At 38.9% G+C, this 15,483-nt stretch overlaps 1 protein-coding gene across 1 annotated transcript in view; it reads right to left on the bottom strand.

Moving 5' to 3' along the window:
- Positions 1–5,570: 5,570 nt before the first annotated feature.
- The window catches only part of LOC139478997 (transportin-1-like), a 36,645-nt gene continuing 26,732 nt past the window's right edge, over positions 5,571–15,483 (bottom strand). The window contains exons 15-22 of the mRNA XM_071261720.1: positions 15,473–15,483; positions 14,872–14,959; positions 14,072–14,170; positions 12,953–13,048; positions 10,332–10,407; positions 9,333–9,507; positions 8,513–8,636; positions 5,571–7,880 (exon numbers count right to left, since the gene is read on the bottom strand). The exon at positions 15,473–15,483 is cut by the window's right edge and continues 145 nt beyond it. Of these exons, the coding sequence (XP_071117821.1) occupies positions 8,529–8,636; positions 9,333–9,507; positions 10,332–10,407; positions 12,953–13,048; positions 14,072–14,170; positions 14,872–14,959; positions 15,473–15,483 (653 nt within the window). The 3' untranslated portion in view covers positions 5,571–7,880; positions 8,513–8,528. The remainder of the gene's footprint in view (positions 7,881–8,512; positions 8,637–9,332; positions 9,508–10,331; positions 10,408–12,952; positions 13,049–14,071; positions 14,171–14,871; positions 14,960–15,472) is intronic.

Consider the following 15,483-nt stretch of genomic DNA (forward strand, 5'->3'; position numbering starts at 1 on the left):
TCAGTGTTTCAAGGGAGGTCACTCTTCTTCCGACCCGTGTCTGCATACCACTAAACATATTTATGTGCGCTTCCTGTTGAAATGTCATTGTTTAAAGAGGAAGGAAATGGTGAAATAAAACGACCTTTGGTTGAGAATACAACTGATAAGTTGTACATTAAAGGGTTGTCATTTTCTAAAGCAATTATAGACAGCTCATAAACACACGTTACCGTTAACGAATGCTGGTAAGTGGAGAGAATTTCAAGACGGATTGAGTGAGTGAGTGAGTGAGTATGGTTTTACGCCGCTTTTAGCACTATTCCAGCAATAACACGGCGGGGGACACCAGAAATGGGCTTCACACATTGTACCCATGTTGAGAATCGAACCCGGGTCTTCGGCGTGACAAACGAACGCTTTCACCACAACCCGTCCGCCACTTAAAGACGGAGAAAAGAAGATATATATATTTTCGAATACGACTCCATATGTCCCCCAAGAGGCACTTTATAGACAAACAAAGACCCAAAACCTGAAATTCACATGACCCTTATCAGTCAAAGCGATGACAAAAAGGTGACATGAATATGGAATACGGATAAAAGCCAAACATATCTCCAAATATGCTACAACTTGGAGAATTGTTATTCTAGCTTGTTTGTCAGTTTCACTGCAGTCATGTGATCTCTTCATTTTCGCAATCCCTTGTGTGAATTAGGGGGCAAACTTCGGTCAACTGACTGTCTCAGCAAAGGTGTACTCCAGCATGCACTGTGACTGCAAGCTCAAATTTGCTATGATTTTACATTTTATAATATAGGTCAGTCTTTCTTGCAGTTTTGTGTTGGGTACAAATCCGCTTTGAAATAAAAGCACCAAAGGCCTTTCCATGATCATGAGAAATATCTGCTATAGAAGCAGAGTTCATTGTACGACTCCGACCTTATCATGATGATACCAGCCAGCTAGGTGTTCGCGAGAAGGTGAGCTTATCCTATCCCACTGGTTGCACCCGTCACAAACACATGCAAAAGCCAGTCAACTATTCACCTGAAAAATACACGGTAAAATATGGTAAGAAAGCATAAATCAGAACGGGAATTACATCGGACACATATTTTGTCTCAATTGCTAACTTTGACTTCTATTACTTTACCATATTTTCAAATTTGGAAATGACCTCTATGTCTATCAAAAAAACTTCAGTAAACATTTGAATATTGTAGACCTGATCAAACAACTTCGGTGCAAGAATGGTATGGCGCTCCTTATAATCTTCGTAGACAGAGCTTGTTCGATCGTACCGCAACAATATTTCAGTCAGTGGGAAGCCCCAAGTGATACAGGTCGTTGTCGTTGAGAGCCTTGGTGGAGCCCGGGAGCTCTTCATCACGTGGGCTGTATTCAGTGAGTAGATACAAACGAAATCCTTATGATGCCACTTTGGTACAGTAATTTTTATTTTTTTTGGAATAGAGATTTCTCCTTATTTCAATTATTTTCTCGTTACTTGGACTTTTTCTCTCGTTATCTAAAGTTTATATAAATAACCCGAAATTTCGAGTTTTTTTCTTGTTACTTCAAATATTTTCTCGAAATTTCGAGTTTATTCCATAGAGTTAAAGAACGAGAATATACTCGAAGTAACGAGAAAAAAATCGAAATTTCAATAAAATATATGAAATAACGAGAAATTTCGATTTAAATAAAATAAAATTATGGTACCAAAGTGGCACTGTTGGGCTTTCGTAGCTGCATAAGTTCTGAGTCTCACCTTTAAGGAATTGCGTAATTGTGAACTCTGTTGTGGATGTCACATGATTTGAGGTATGACCACAAAAACAACTTGAGTCCACTGAGCTAATTGTTTCGCTGTGACAAGTCAGTGAAAGAAACAGGGGCCTATCACCTTTGGAAAATGGCCAAACTTGAAGAATGTGCAGTGATCAAGTACCCGCAGAAAAAGGATAAAAACCAAAGGCTCAAGATAAGAGTACAACACGAGGGAAGGATGCCCCTTCCGATGCCACGGTAAAGAGGTGGGCAGCAGAGTATTCAAGCATGGCGGGGAAAGCCTTGTAGACATCCCCGTCAGGCAAGGCCTGTGACGTCAGCAACACCAGGAATGATCCAGAGAATCCACGGTTTTATGATGACGACCTGGAATGACTGAGCGTCATATTGCTAGCTCGGTAGGCATTTCCCAGGAGAGAGTACGTTCCATTATCATAGAAACCACGACGGTGAACAAAGTATCAGTTCGTTGGTTTGCAAACAGTTCGACATTGGATCAAAACTGCACCAGGCACAGCGTGTCTCGTGATACTCCAGCTCTGTTTGAAGCTGATCCAGAAAGGTTCTTGCAGCGATTTGTGAACATGGATGAAACCTGGGTTCCCCACTTTCAGCCCGTGTCCAATCAAAAATTTGAAAATTGACAATTACGTGATGACATTAAGACCAAGAGGCTACAAGTGGTGCTTTGAACCTCTCCAGCACCACGTTATTCCATCTTTTCACAAACGTGAAGAAAGCCTTAGCCGGAACCCATTTTGACTCGAACGATGACGTCATAGCAGCCTTTAAGAACACCTTGGACAGCCGAGAGAAAGACTGCTCCGAAAGTGGGATACAATCCCGAGAAGATCGTTGGCAAAAGTGTATCGATGTGGAAGTGGATTATGTTTACAAACTGTCTTACGGTCGTATTTCTTTTTGAGACTTATTAATCACCCCTCGCGCACACAAATTTAAAATCATACTTTTTTAAGAACCAGAGGGCACAGGGATTAAACTTGGCGGGAATGGTAATGACTAAAAGAAAATCCAAGTTTTCCAAGGCATCACTATTTGCAGTCAGCATCGCTGTAACGATGTTGCAAAATTAATTTATGAATATTATGAAACAGTTATTATCTAAATAACTATAGATGTTTTCAGCGAAATACGTTTGAAGTATCATAAATATATTTCCTCATATGTCAGGTGAGTTGTGTACAGAGCCTTGTGGCTGTATCTTGCTCTTCATCACTTTGGCTCCCCGCCTTGGAAAGTTGGTCTTCAAAGTTCACATTCACTTCCGGTGTACATTTAGGTAAAGATGATCTTATTGCTGACGTGTCTGAATTTGAGGCTTTGTTTCTGTGCACAAGGAATAAAGGACATTATTTCTGCCATTTGGATCTGGAAAATACAGCTTTTTTATTACCAGATGAAAAAGTGTGATAAAAGTCTTTGATGATAAGATGTTCCCCTTCGCCTCCAGACACAAGACCTTCCATCAGTAAATATCGACTCTCATCTGACCAATGAATCCTCCTCGGTGTTCCAGTGTGCTCGAGCCTAAAAACCGGGCTTAACGGTCCCGTGAGTGTTAATGTGAGAGGGATGGACGTCTTATTGGTCTTCTAGCCTTCAATCCTGCTGCATTCAGTCGACTCCTGTTGGTGCTGAGGGACACCCTGTTGTGGGTATGCCAGTGATGAACAGTGCAAGTTGAAGTTGGCAGCCGTTTTCCCCGGCGTACAAGAAACCTGTCTTCTCTGACACAGATCTTCCATCGACGTCCTGATCTCGGCAACTCCACCACATGTCCAGTCAAAGTTTGTTTTCTAATCAGTCGGCTGAATACAGTATGATTAATGTTCAACTTGGTCGCAATAGCCCGACATGACATGCAAGTGACTTGCCATCATTTTATTTCCTGGGATAGTAGGCCGAGGCATGACAATCGTTCCAAAGACAGATTTTCAAATTGTTTTTTTGTTTGTTGTTTAACGCCGCACTCACCAATATTCCAGCTATATGACGGCCATCTGTAAATAATCGAGTCTGGATCAGACAATCCAGTGATTGACAACATAACAGTAGACAACAGGACCACGGAGGTGGTCGTTACACAGCTGCATATGATATTTACCGTAACTTAAATTTGTAAGCTCTCTACAACTCTCATGACAGCATTTCACGAAAATGTTTTCACTTAATGATTCTTATATTGGCAGAGATATATGAATTTGTCACAAACACAGCGCAGTAACATCGCAGCGAGGCACACCTAAGTACTCTTTCAACATCACCTCTACAGCAAGAACAAGATTAGGAAATTATGTGTTCACTGGAGAAGCGTAATAAAGACATGTACAGGGTAATGCACGACAGTCGGTAATAGAGAATCATCATGCACCAGCCAAGTCAGCCTGACCACCCGATCCCGTCAGTCGCCTCTTACGACAAGCAAAGTCGCCTTTAGCGGCAAGCATGAGTTGCTGAAGACCTATTCTTCCCCGGATCTTCACGGGTCAATAGTTAAAGTAACTGGCCTCACAGAAACAGACCAAGGGTTCCAGCTATTGAGTGTTGACTCACGTGTTGTCATTCATACAAGGTATTGGTCGTTTGATTTTGGTATTCCATGTATTTTTTTACTCCCTTGGGGCCAACCTATTAAACCAATGTGTAGACCATTATCAAAAATAATTATGCTCAGAATGCCATTTTCAGGTGAATCTTATTTTGCATCTGTTTTTGTGCTGCCCCGACTGTCAAAAGTCACATGCATTGGCTGCTTAGGCTCATATATACATTAGGCTAATATACATGTCCTGTACAATAAGCGAGATGTGGCGCTTTCATGCATTATTCACTGCACTTAAGTAAATGTATAGGCGATGCCTGCATTCGATCAGTAAATGCAGCTCTGTAAAGAAATAAAGGAGTACAAGCTGAAAAGGCTACATTGTGTAATAAGTTTTATACAACTAGGTCATGGAAGTTTTGTTTGTTTAATACAGCAATTGCAATATTCCAGCTACATGAGGGCAACTTGTAAATATCTAGTCTCAACCTGACAATCAAGTGATTGATTTTGTGAACGCAGTTGGGGTATGATAACACACGATCAACCAAATCACCATCCAGGCCACTCGATCTTTTACGACTAGCAAAGAATGCTGGAGGCCTATTCTACACCGGACTCCAAAAGGGCAGGAATGAAAGGGGCAGTAATACTTTCATACATCCCAATCTAAACGTGCCTGCCGGTGATTAGGGTCAGTAGGATGCGAATGAATGCCCTCCATGACAGAGACTATTACGCACTGTCTGTGTAGAAATGTTAATGGCACTGGCGTTCTGCAAGGTCATTTCTGAGTGTTGAGGCAGTCATGAAGTGATGACGTGTCTAGCAATCAGGAGAAACCTGTCTCCCTGCTGTGTGGAGGAACAGTGTCAACCACCTGCATGTCGCTGGGTAGCTGATCCAAACGTCTGCTATCGATTCCTAGTGATCACACTTTGGACGACACGATATTGTGTTGACCCAGTTTCAAGCATGCCTAATCCAACCGACCACTTTGACATTGAGGGTGCACAAGTGTATTCAGCTATTGCAATCCTCAATAGCAAATGCTGTTGTGCTCTCTGATAATGATGGGCAAGGATTCTGTCATGACACATCCAAATACAGGTTTTCAAGCACCGACATCGGCATCCATGTCACCTGAAGAATGGGCTTCCAATAATAAAAGTAAATCAACATTCAGAACTTTAATCATTAGACATGATCACAAAGACATGATTTGTTTCCAACGAATTTTAATGGCATTAAATTTGTAGCATGCAAGTTAAAATTAGTACACCACAGTTTATACAGATAACAATATACATCTGACAGTTGGTTCCTATTCCAAAGTGTTAAAATGTTCATGAGAACACATGTATACAGTATTATGTTGATGTCAGTCTAACCCCTAAAGGTGGTCTCAGATTGAGGAATGCTGCAACCGCTTGTCATTAACTATTTATGTACACACAGTATTGCCTCGTAGTATAATACCTTAAAATTAATCTAGTACAGCCCAGCTGATGGCAGCATAAACACACACAAAATAAATAAAATAAAAATCTCCATAGTCTGAAAAATAATAAAAAATAATGATAAATATAACCATATCACTCATACACCACTTATACATCAAAAATACCCCAAAAATAAATCACAGACAATAATTGTTCAGATCACACGAGAGATAAAAGCAATGGCTCTCCCGGTTGATATTGTCATCAGTTCATTGTGGAGAGTATTCTTGGTCTTATCAATTTGTTTTGTTAGCTTGGCAAATGCATTCTCCTTTACAAACTGATCAAACTTTAATTTCATCAAAAATAACATCTTAATATTCTGAAACATCTTAAAACTGAAATTAACTAAGATTTGTAAAATCCTGAGGTTTCTTGATTTACTTCAGATTGGAGTACATGCAAGTGCCAAAGCTAACTCTCTCCTCATAGTCCAATCATGGCTTGGGCTAGATATGTAATACCATTTGCTGATAATGAGCATATTCAGTGCTCATGTCATGCAACCTCTGCACTAGCAGTACATCTGCGTGCTGACATGTTGAGATCAGGTGAGGTCCAACCCATGACAGGATCTTGTGTGTCATGCCAAGACCAGGATTGTATGGCCCCCAGTGTTGGAAGGTATCAACCCTGCTTGGTCTTTGCTGGACTCTCATATAGCAAGCTTCTGCTGCTCCATGACCTGTCATACTTTCATGTATTTGGTCTTTGATGGAGCAGGATGTTAGCTTCTGTCTTGGTACATAGCACCTCCTTTTTCTGCATTGATCTCAGAATACTATGTCTCTTCCGTATCCATGGTAACTGTTCTGAGCCTCTGCTGAGGGATGATGGGATTGTGTCGAAGGTCTAATTGGCAACGGTTTGTTTCACGTAGGATAAAGACTGGTAACCGTTTGCTTCTCACTAAAAGGCAACTTGGTCAACGAGAACTTTGTAGAAAGTACTAGAACTTCCAATACTACAAATGAATTCGAAATATAGCATTGATTCTTGATGTAGGAAAACATTTTAACAACTGAAATCCAACATTGACATCAAATTTAGCTTGGTCTGTACCAGATCTTTTGTACATCTGATGCACAATAAATCAATGTAGGTAATTTCAGCTGTGGACCAAAGTCTGATCCTAGTGATCTACAAACAATAAAAACATTGGAAATAGTTGAGAACTTTCAATAAAATTTGCTTTTGACACTAACAGAAACATGAATAGCAAATAGTCGCTGTTCTCAGTTCTTAAAAAAATTCCTTTTCACTTTTGGGTGTGTGTTTTCATATATAACCCCCTCTGCCCAAAAAAATGTATCCCCAAAAATATGAATAATAATAAATAATCCATAAATAAAGGGGGATTTAAAGCTCTTCATTCTAAAATAATATGACAATTTGCCGTTTTAAGGGATTATCTTCTATTGGGGTAACAAATCGTATAGGAGACTTTTCTGAAACCACCTTACCCCCTCCTAATGATGAACAAACTTCAAGTAGAATACATAACCAGACTTATGAATAAATTTCCATGCATGCATGCCATGTCTTGGCTTGGCTTGACAACTAACAACATGCAATAGATTGGATTGTGCACAAGTCACATCAACCATGTATAACATTTGGTTGGGACGTTCACCATACAGCGGGGTGGTTACAACATTCAAGAGAATCATGCTTGTCTAGAAAAGCTGTAGTTGATTGGATTAAGCTATTCCCCTTGCTATCTTGTATCAATAATGAGTTGTTTGTCAAGTAGTACCTAGTTTACATGCAAGAAAGATGTTCTAACATTCCTGTCAAACACAGAGGACACATTGACGATGTACGATGTACGATGATCCCTCCCGTAACGCGTCCCACCCGCAGATCAGTTAGGTGCTGCACTGACAGCTCGGTTTTGTGGTCACATGGCGGTCATGTGACCTTGGCGCTGCTGCATGTGCTGCAGGGCCCCCCCTCGAGCTGGCCCTCCCCTTGCCAACCCCCGCAGCCCCTTGGTGCTCACCGCGATTTGTGAGCACCTTCCCGGTTTGCCCCCTTACCTGAAAAAAAGAAGAAAAAAACAGTTTAAAAAAAATGTGTTCTTTCCCTTAATAACAAGATATATATTAAGAATATATTATGTTATGTTGTTTCTTTCAGTTTATGAAAGTTCATATTCTACAACAGTTATCATTGTTTGTTGATTCATGGTGGACTCAGCAATATTCCAGCTATATCAAAGCAGGTCATAAATAACAAGTCCGATTCAGAGAAACCAGTGATTGATATTGTGAATAACATCCCGTGTTGAGGGTACTATGGCATGCAATCAATCAAGTCACCTGGCCTGACCGTCCGATCTATTTAGTGGCCTCATACAACAAGCATAGATTGCTGGGGACCAATTCTAACCTGGAATCCATTATGAAGCAAAAAAATAATTATTACATTTCTCAGAACTTCTAAAACTGTACAGCAAGGGACCCTGGTTATTACTACAGGAAAACTTGCACATGGTCCTCTAGTTCTTTGCAATATGTGTCCCTGACCTAACATATCTTAAGATTCGTCTTTTTATCACTACACTCTACAAACTACAGGTACACAACCACATATTTCAACATGTTAAGGGGTATTATTGATGTAGTTAACAACATCCGGTTTTGTCTCTTGCAGTAATGTTCTAACTTACTGATGATAGCAGCTGTTCAGACCCCGTAGTTGACAGCTAGGCGTTCGCGAAGAGGCTGGGGGAACTGGTCAGAGAACTTGGACCAGTTTTCTTCCCCGACTTGATTCTTGAAACCATGTAGGATCTGAAACAGAAATTGTATAATTTCATGCTCATTTCTTTGTTTGCTGTTCAACGCCACACTTAGCAATATCCCAGTTTAATGATGGCATTCTATAAATAATTGAAAATAATTGAGTCTCGAGCAGGCAATCCAGTGATCAACATCATGAGCATCGATCTTGGCAGTTGGTTTACAATGACATGCATCAACCAAGTTAGCGAGTCTGACCACACTATCCCATTAGTTGCATCCTAGGACAAACTTCTAACCCATTGTGTTCATACTCATTGGTATTATCAAATTTTATTAAAATGTGATGCTGAACTAATTTTCACACAATAAATTCATCATTATCATAAATTGAGGCTTGAATGAGACTTGACACCTGCATGTTGGGGGAAACTACAATCCAGATATTACACCTTTTCTTCTTTGGGTGCTAACAAACCAACAATCACAATCAGTGCTAATCTTGGATTTGTAACAATGATAGTTGTATCCTGGCAAACCTCAATAACAAAAATCTGCACATCAAATTAAGGTGTCTTCCAAAACTGAGCCACTTGTGCCTCTTTATTACTAGTTTATCTAGTATCTTGTTTGTTGTTTAAATCCCCACCCAACACTATTTCAGCTGTATGACAGCAGCCCATAAATAATTTGGTGGGCACCTATTCTAACGAAGAGTTCCCACTGGGGAAGAAATGTAATTCTTACTTTGTAGAACATTTCCTTCAGGTCAGGTTTGGGGTGCACCCATGATGCAACAGCATCACAGAAGAAGATGAAGTCCTGCACGACTCCGGCTGGGTTTGCCCCAATCATCAGACAGATACCGCGGAACGCAGAGTCCTTCTCTTCGTTGTCTCGAATGTTGCGCAATGATGTGCACCTGATTGAACACACATGCTGTATAAGTAGGGGAGAGCACTCTGTTTAAGTTCACATGAATTAACCAAAAAAAACAAAAACCCATACTACTGCCCGAACTAGTTATTTAGCACGTAGAGTTATTAAGGTTTATAGAATGCACGTTGACAATATCTCATTATGAACATATGGAAACAAGACATAAATGCATTTAACACAGATACCAGTCACAAAAGCATGTTTTAATCTATATAATAAAATCAAATGCATGAGACGTGCAAGCAACAGACATTTAAGTCCATACGGTATCTGGCATACAGAATTGAAAACATTACAATGATGACATCAAACAAGTTATCTATTCACGATAGTTTCCATTTTAGCATTTGCTTCCAATCTGCAGACTTGCATGATCAGTATATGGTTATTTATAAAGATAACATTCAACTATGTCCCTACATGTGCAAACTAGGTTGAGAAAGAATCTCTGAAACCAGGAACTAAGAAATAGCCAAATGATAAACATGATAATTCATGAAAGCATCAGAGCTCTTTAGAATTTAATATTTTTTTTAAATTTCAAAACTGAAATAATTACATGATTGGTTAAGCAGATAAGGTAATTATGTGCACCAATGTCAACAGTTAAACAGGTTAAGTTGATGAACATGAATTCCCTCTCAAGTACGTTAGTTTACAACAATTGTGCTCCAGATAGAAATGTTATACACTGGTGACAGACCATAACACATTCTACCTGGTTTCAGAGAACACATACATGATCCTCTCCCAATTGTTAAAAATAAAATGAAAAGTGAAAAAAGAGAAATAAAGAAAGTTACACACCACTGCCTGATAAACTGTTGTAACATAGGGGCGACTTCTTGCGGACATACTAAACCAAGGCGACCAATTGTTATGGCTATGTAACCGTGGTCACAAGACGAGAAGACGGGGAGCAAATATAAAGGGAAGAAAAACAGAGAAAGACAACAAATCAACAAAACGTACATTTAATAATAATAATAATGATAATCAAATCAAAACTTTGCAGTTATGTACAAAATATATGGTTCAGAATAAATGCAAAGTAAAGCTCAAACAGTGAATAGTCCAAATTGATTTTGTTTAGATTTTGTAAGTAGATGAGATGGAAGACGTAGCACAACACGCCACAGACAACAACAAAGGGAGGAAAACAACACAGTAGAGCTCAACACTGTAGTTCTCAGTATCAATTTGGGAGTAGGTATGATTCTCACAGATAAAGGTATACAAGTATTCACTGGCAACCTTCTCGCATAACACCTATCAAATTTGAAAAGGTTCAAATTACTTCAACAGAATTTCAGTTTGGAACAATCTTATTTTGGTTCGAATCAAATACTGCGCTGTGACCGTGCAGTCAGAAAGCAGAAGTTTTCACGCCATGTTGTTTTCCCCATAAATAGTGTCTAATACTTTTAAAATCGTCTTTTATTTACTGTAAAAAGTCACATTGTGAAAATACCAATCATGTTGAAAAATCTAAAATAACAGTAGAGATAAATAGTGATGTTAAACATGTGATCCATAACAACTTAATCAATTATTTATCAAAAAATCAATTAAATTGCTCAAATATTGTCAATGAGAAAATGTATTCATCAGTGCAATAATGGTAACATGATAAGACGGCACAATACTTGTGACACCACCATTGTTAGTAAGAACAGCTAGCCTGTGGTTTCATTCCAGTAACACTATACCACAACCCATGCAATGAGAGACCAGTGATTGCACAAGCTGTGGCCAAACACCATCAAATATAGGACAGTGCATCACAACATTGTCAAATGCAGAGAGGTAATGGCGGTCAAACTTTACAATCTACATTGTATGTACATAGAAATTAATATACCGATACTGCAATATTGAGTTACAAATAAATACTAATTACTTCTCAGGAAAAAGAAACATTTCAACACAAGCAATTGAACATACACCTGAAATATGACATGTTCTATTATAATGTCTAGTTAATGCAACATAAAAACAAATTTACCATTTATCACATGATTGAGTGCAAAGTTGGATTGAAACCAAAGGCTAAACCAGGAGACCTAAAATATTCTTCAGCAGGTTCCCTAAAATACCTGTTGCATAGCATAACTTATTGAAGAAAAATCTTGATACTTACATGCATGTATTTTGAATATTAGATTAATGTACCAATTTTGTGGCTTTTTTTTTTTATTCAAGTGTATACATTACTGGTAAATTTGGATAAATTGCTTTCCTTCATTATCTCATATCTTAAGAGTTTTTTATGCAATATTTAATAACCCTGCTTGAACAAATTTGGTATCATGTGTTAGCTCAGAACACCAGAGGCTCAGGTCTTTCAAGTTTACCACTTTGCTGAAACCCATGAGTACAGAGTGAGTGAGTGAGTTTGGTTGAACGCCGTTTTAAACAGTATTCAAGTTTTATCGTGGTATGTCTGCTTAATGTTGAAGAAAGTTTGAAGTGATGCAGGTTTCGGACGTTTGACACTTTCATGAAACTATGAGTACAGAATGAGTGAGTGAGTTTTGAACAGTATTGCAGTTATCTCACGGCGTATCAGCTTAATGTGAAAGGAAAACCCTAAGTGAGCCTGTGAGAACAGAGATGGAGCTGACGAACCAAGAAATATACTCTGGGTGAATCTGAGTTTCCAACACATGATCAAAGTTTGTGGCACACCCAAGGGATGCAACTCTCATCACCCTTGCTCCATGTTCATGTGAGAATGGAAAAGCCCAATTCATTGGCAGCCGAGTAATTCACCTTAATTCTCATGAGATTAAATTCCTTTTCTGTATTTGTTTCTCTTCAGAATGGTAACCAGAATTTACCATTGAAGATACAATAGTGACATTACGTTTAGCAAGGTTAAAGAATCCCTCATGTCACATGGTGTATTGAGTAAGATCAAAGACATCAATACTGTTTATGAAAATTTGGCCATGTAGATAACACCAGTACATACATAACTAGTTTTCAGGAGCTGATTTTCATATGACTATGAAGTTTCAACTGAATTTCACCAGTTCATGTCAATCTAAAGTCACCACTATTAGCAAGACCCTTCAAGAAAAAACAATTCCAACAACCGCTTATGTATCAGAAATGAAAAACATTTCCCCGAGTTTGCCCTAATGTGACATACAGCCAAATATAATTCTGGATTAATTATCAATTGTACCTTCACTTTCATAAGGGCAATTGATTTTTCAAATGGTCAAAACCAACTGAACAATCAGATACAAAAACAGATTCAGGAAAATTTCAGCTGGAAACCAAATTAGGGCAAGATATCTTAAAGCAGCGGACTGCTTATTGAGACGGTGAACATGCCCAACTACTTAGCCCATAACAGAGCCCCTCAATGGTGATGACACAAGCGTAAGACAAAGCCACTGAAGCACCCACACACTACTTACCTGTGTTCTCCAGGAGTGTTTTAGGTGTGTTGGGTCGGTTGATAATATCCACAAGATGACCCAGGGCCAGCTGGACATAGGGCTGCATGTCGGCACCTATAAGGAAATGGTCAGTCTGAAATTTGCATATTCATTATGTTGTGGAATTCCAACTTTCAGACAATCACCAAAGTATATGTCAAAGGCTTGTAAAGGCAGTCGATCAACTGTGGACATTTGTGTTCCGATATGATACTTTATTAGCTGTGTTTTTACGCCCTGGATCCAGGGGTTAGTGTAAGTTTACTGAAACGTGAGCCCTGGAGATAAAGAGGACCTTCATGCATTCAAAAAGAAAAACCCTGTTATGTTTTTAGCTGATAACCGCACTTTTGAAAGTGTCATTTTGTGAATCCTATTATAAATACAAAAAAATTAATCTGTAATTGTCTTAACGTTGAAATGTTTAGAATTAACAGAAAATGCCAAGTAACTACCACTAACAAAATCAACAGTTGTTTTGCTGAAGTTGGTGGAAATGTTCTATATTTAGACATGCATAGGGATAGGTCAACATAAAGCAACTGAGATGAAGTGTAGCTTGACAAGTGCATAAACTGAACAATCACTTCCTGGCAAGATAGGATATAGATTCTTTGTACTGCAATCCCATGATAATTATTGTCAGGCATTTTTAAATGATACGATTATGAAAGGTACAATATAACTTTATTTTTGGAAGAATCTGAGGACATGCGAGACCAGTGAAACGTCAAACAGGGCTAATGGACACACTTTGTGCTATTGTGAATTCATATGGCCCGTCCAGTAAACTGCAGTCTTGTATTTCTTATTTCACCCGACGCTCTACATCGATAATACATTTCAGCAGATTGATAATTGTTAAGACAATTGATCAACAGTCTGAGCAATAAATCAATCGCTCCAACACAAGTTGACACGTAAATGAACAGTCACTAAAGCCTGACTACCTGATCCATTTGGTCGCCTATATGGCCAGCATAGGTTGCTGGGGACCTGTTCTAACCTGGGCTGATTCCAATGTCCAGGATTTACTTCATTATAAACATTGATTGTTTTGAACGATTGAGCAAGTAACAGTTACAGAGAAACACCTACCCATCTTTATTGAAATCTCGCCAATGGCCCACGTAGCGTTGTTGCAGACAGATATGAATTCTGGGTTCAAGTTGTTTCCTAAGATTGGCATGAAGTCTCCTGAAAAATGTAAAGCAATAATAAACAGTGGGCCAATTACTGATGATTTTCTAAAACTATCTCTTGTGCAAGCAGTTTGCCCAGATCAGACAGTACGATACATTGAATCATATGTTGTCATGAGTAAAATGTCATCATGTCTCAGCAAGTATGCACTTAAACTGCTTAATGTTGTCATGGACTGGTCATCATGTCTCAGCAAGTATGCACTTAAACTGCTTAATGTTGTCATTGACTGGTCATCATGGTATCCATTATGAACATACAGGAAAAGGGAAGTGAATGAGAAAAGGTACATCAGCATGGCAAGCTTGTACCCCATACATATATACCTTCACATTCTGGTTAAGAAACGAGTGAGTGAGTTTCGTTTAACACCAATGAGAACAGTATTTTAGTTATACCGACATGTCAGCTTAATGTGGGATAATAAACCTGGAGTGATGCAGGTCTTAAATGTTTACCAATCTGTCCAACACTACGAGCATGGGTATGGTGCTAACAAACCTAGAGACATCATTGGGGACAATCTGGTATTCAAATGCAAATCTGCACAGCAAATACCAACACCTATGGCATTACAGATGACAGAGCCCTCCGACAACAGATCAACCAACCAACCAACAAACATACAATTTGAATTCACAAGTATTAACTATAATCCTCTGGCTGGTTACTGGTAAGTGACATTTCTTCCTCACCTATGCATGGTCTGACATGCTGGAAACAAGCTTTGGTCAGGTCTCCGAGTAGGGCGAAAGAGCTCTGACGAACCTCCGGCATAGGGTCCTGCAACCAACATAATCAATTAGTTTGACAAAATTAATTTCATCTTCAAACACATCAGCTCGTCACAAGGCCAAACAGTAGTGGCCTGTCATCATTACCTGTACTCCCTAACAAGGTAGAGACATAAGGCTAGGAGAAAGAAGGAAATGTTTTGCGGGCATTGTTATGTCAATTTAAATGATGCATGTCAGTAATTAATATTGGTAAAAAGGAAATATTTTTAAAATACCCATGTCATATAAATCATACTCTGTCATTCATAAAATGACAACTGAAATTGTATTTAAAGAGACAAAAGCAATGTGTGCCCAGTTAAAGAAACCTTATTTTAAATGGTCAAAATGTGTACATTTTCTGTCCATTTTATTCAGTTCCAATATGTAGCAAAACTGGTTCAGAATTATAGCCTGCAAATGCTCCTAATCAATGAGGACTACCATCATTGGATGTTTACTTGTCCTGAGCACAATAGTCTGGGGCTAGCAATTCCCATGAAGTTGAAAGGTTGCATACCTGCATACACT

Source organism: Haliotis cracherodii, unplaced genomic scaffold, assembly GCF_022045235.1.
Source record: "Haliotis cracherodii isolate W230 unplaced genomic scaffold, xgHalCrac1.p SCAF_4, whole genome shotgun sequence".
In the NCBI taxonomy this organism is placed as follows: Eukaryota; Metazoa; Mollusca; class Gastropoda; order Lepetellida; family Haliotidae; genus Haliotis; species Haliotis cracherodii.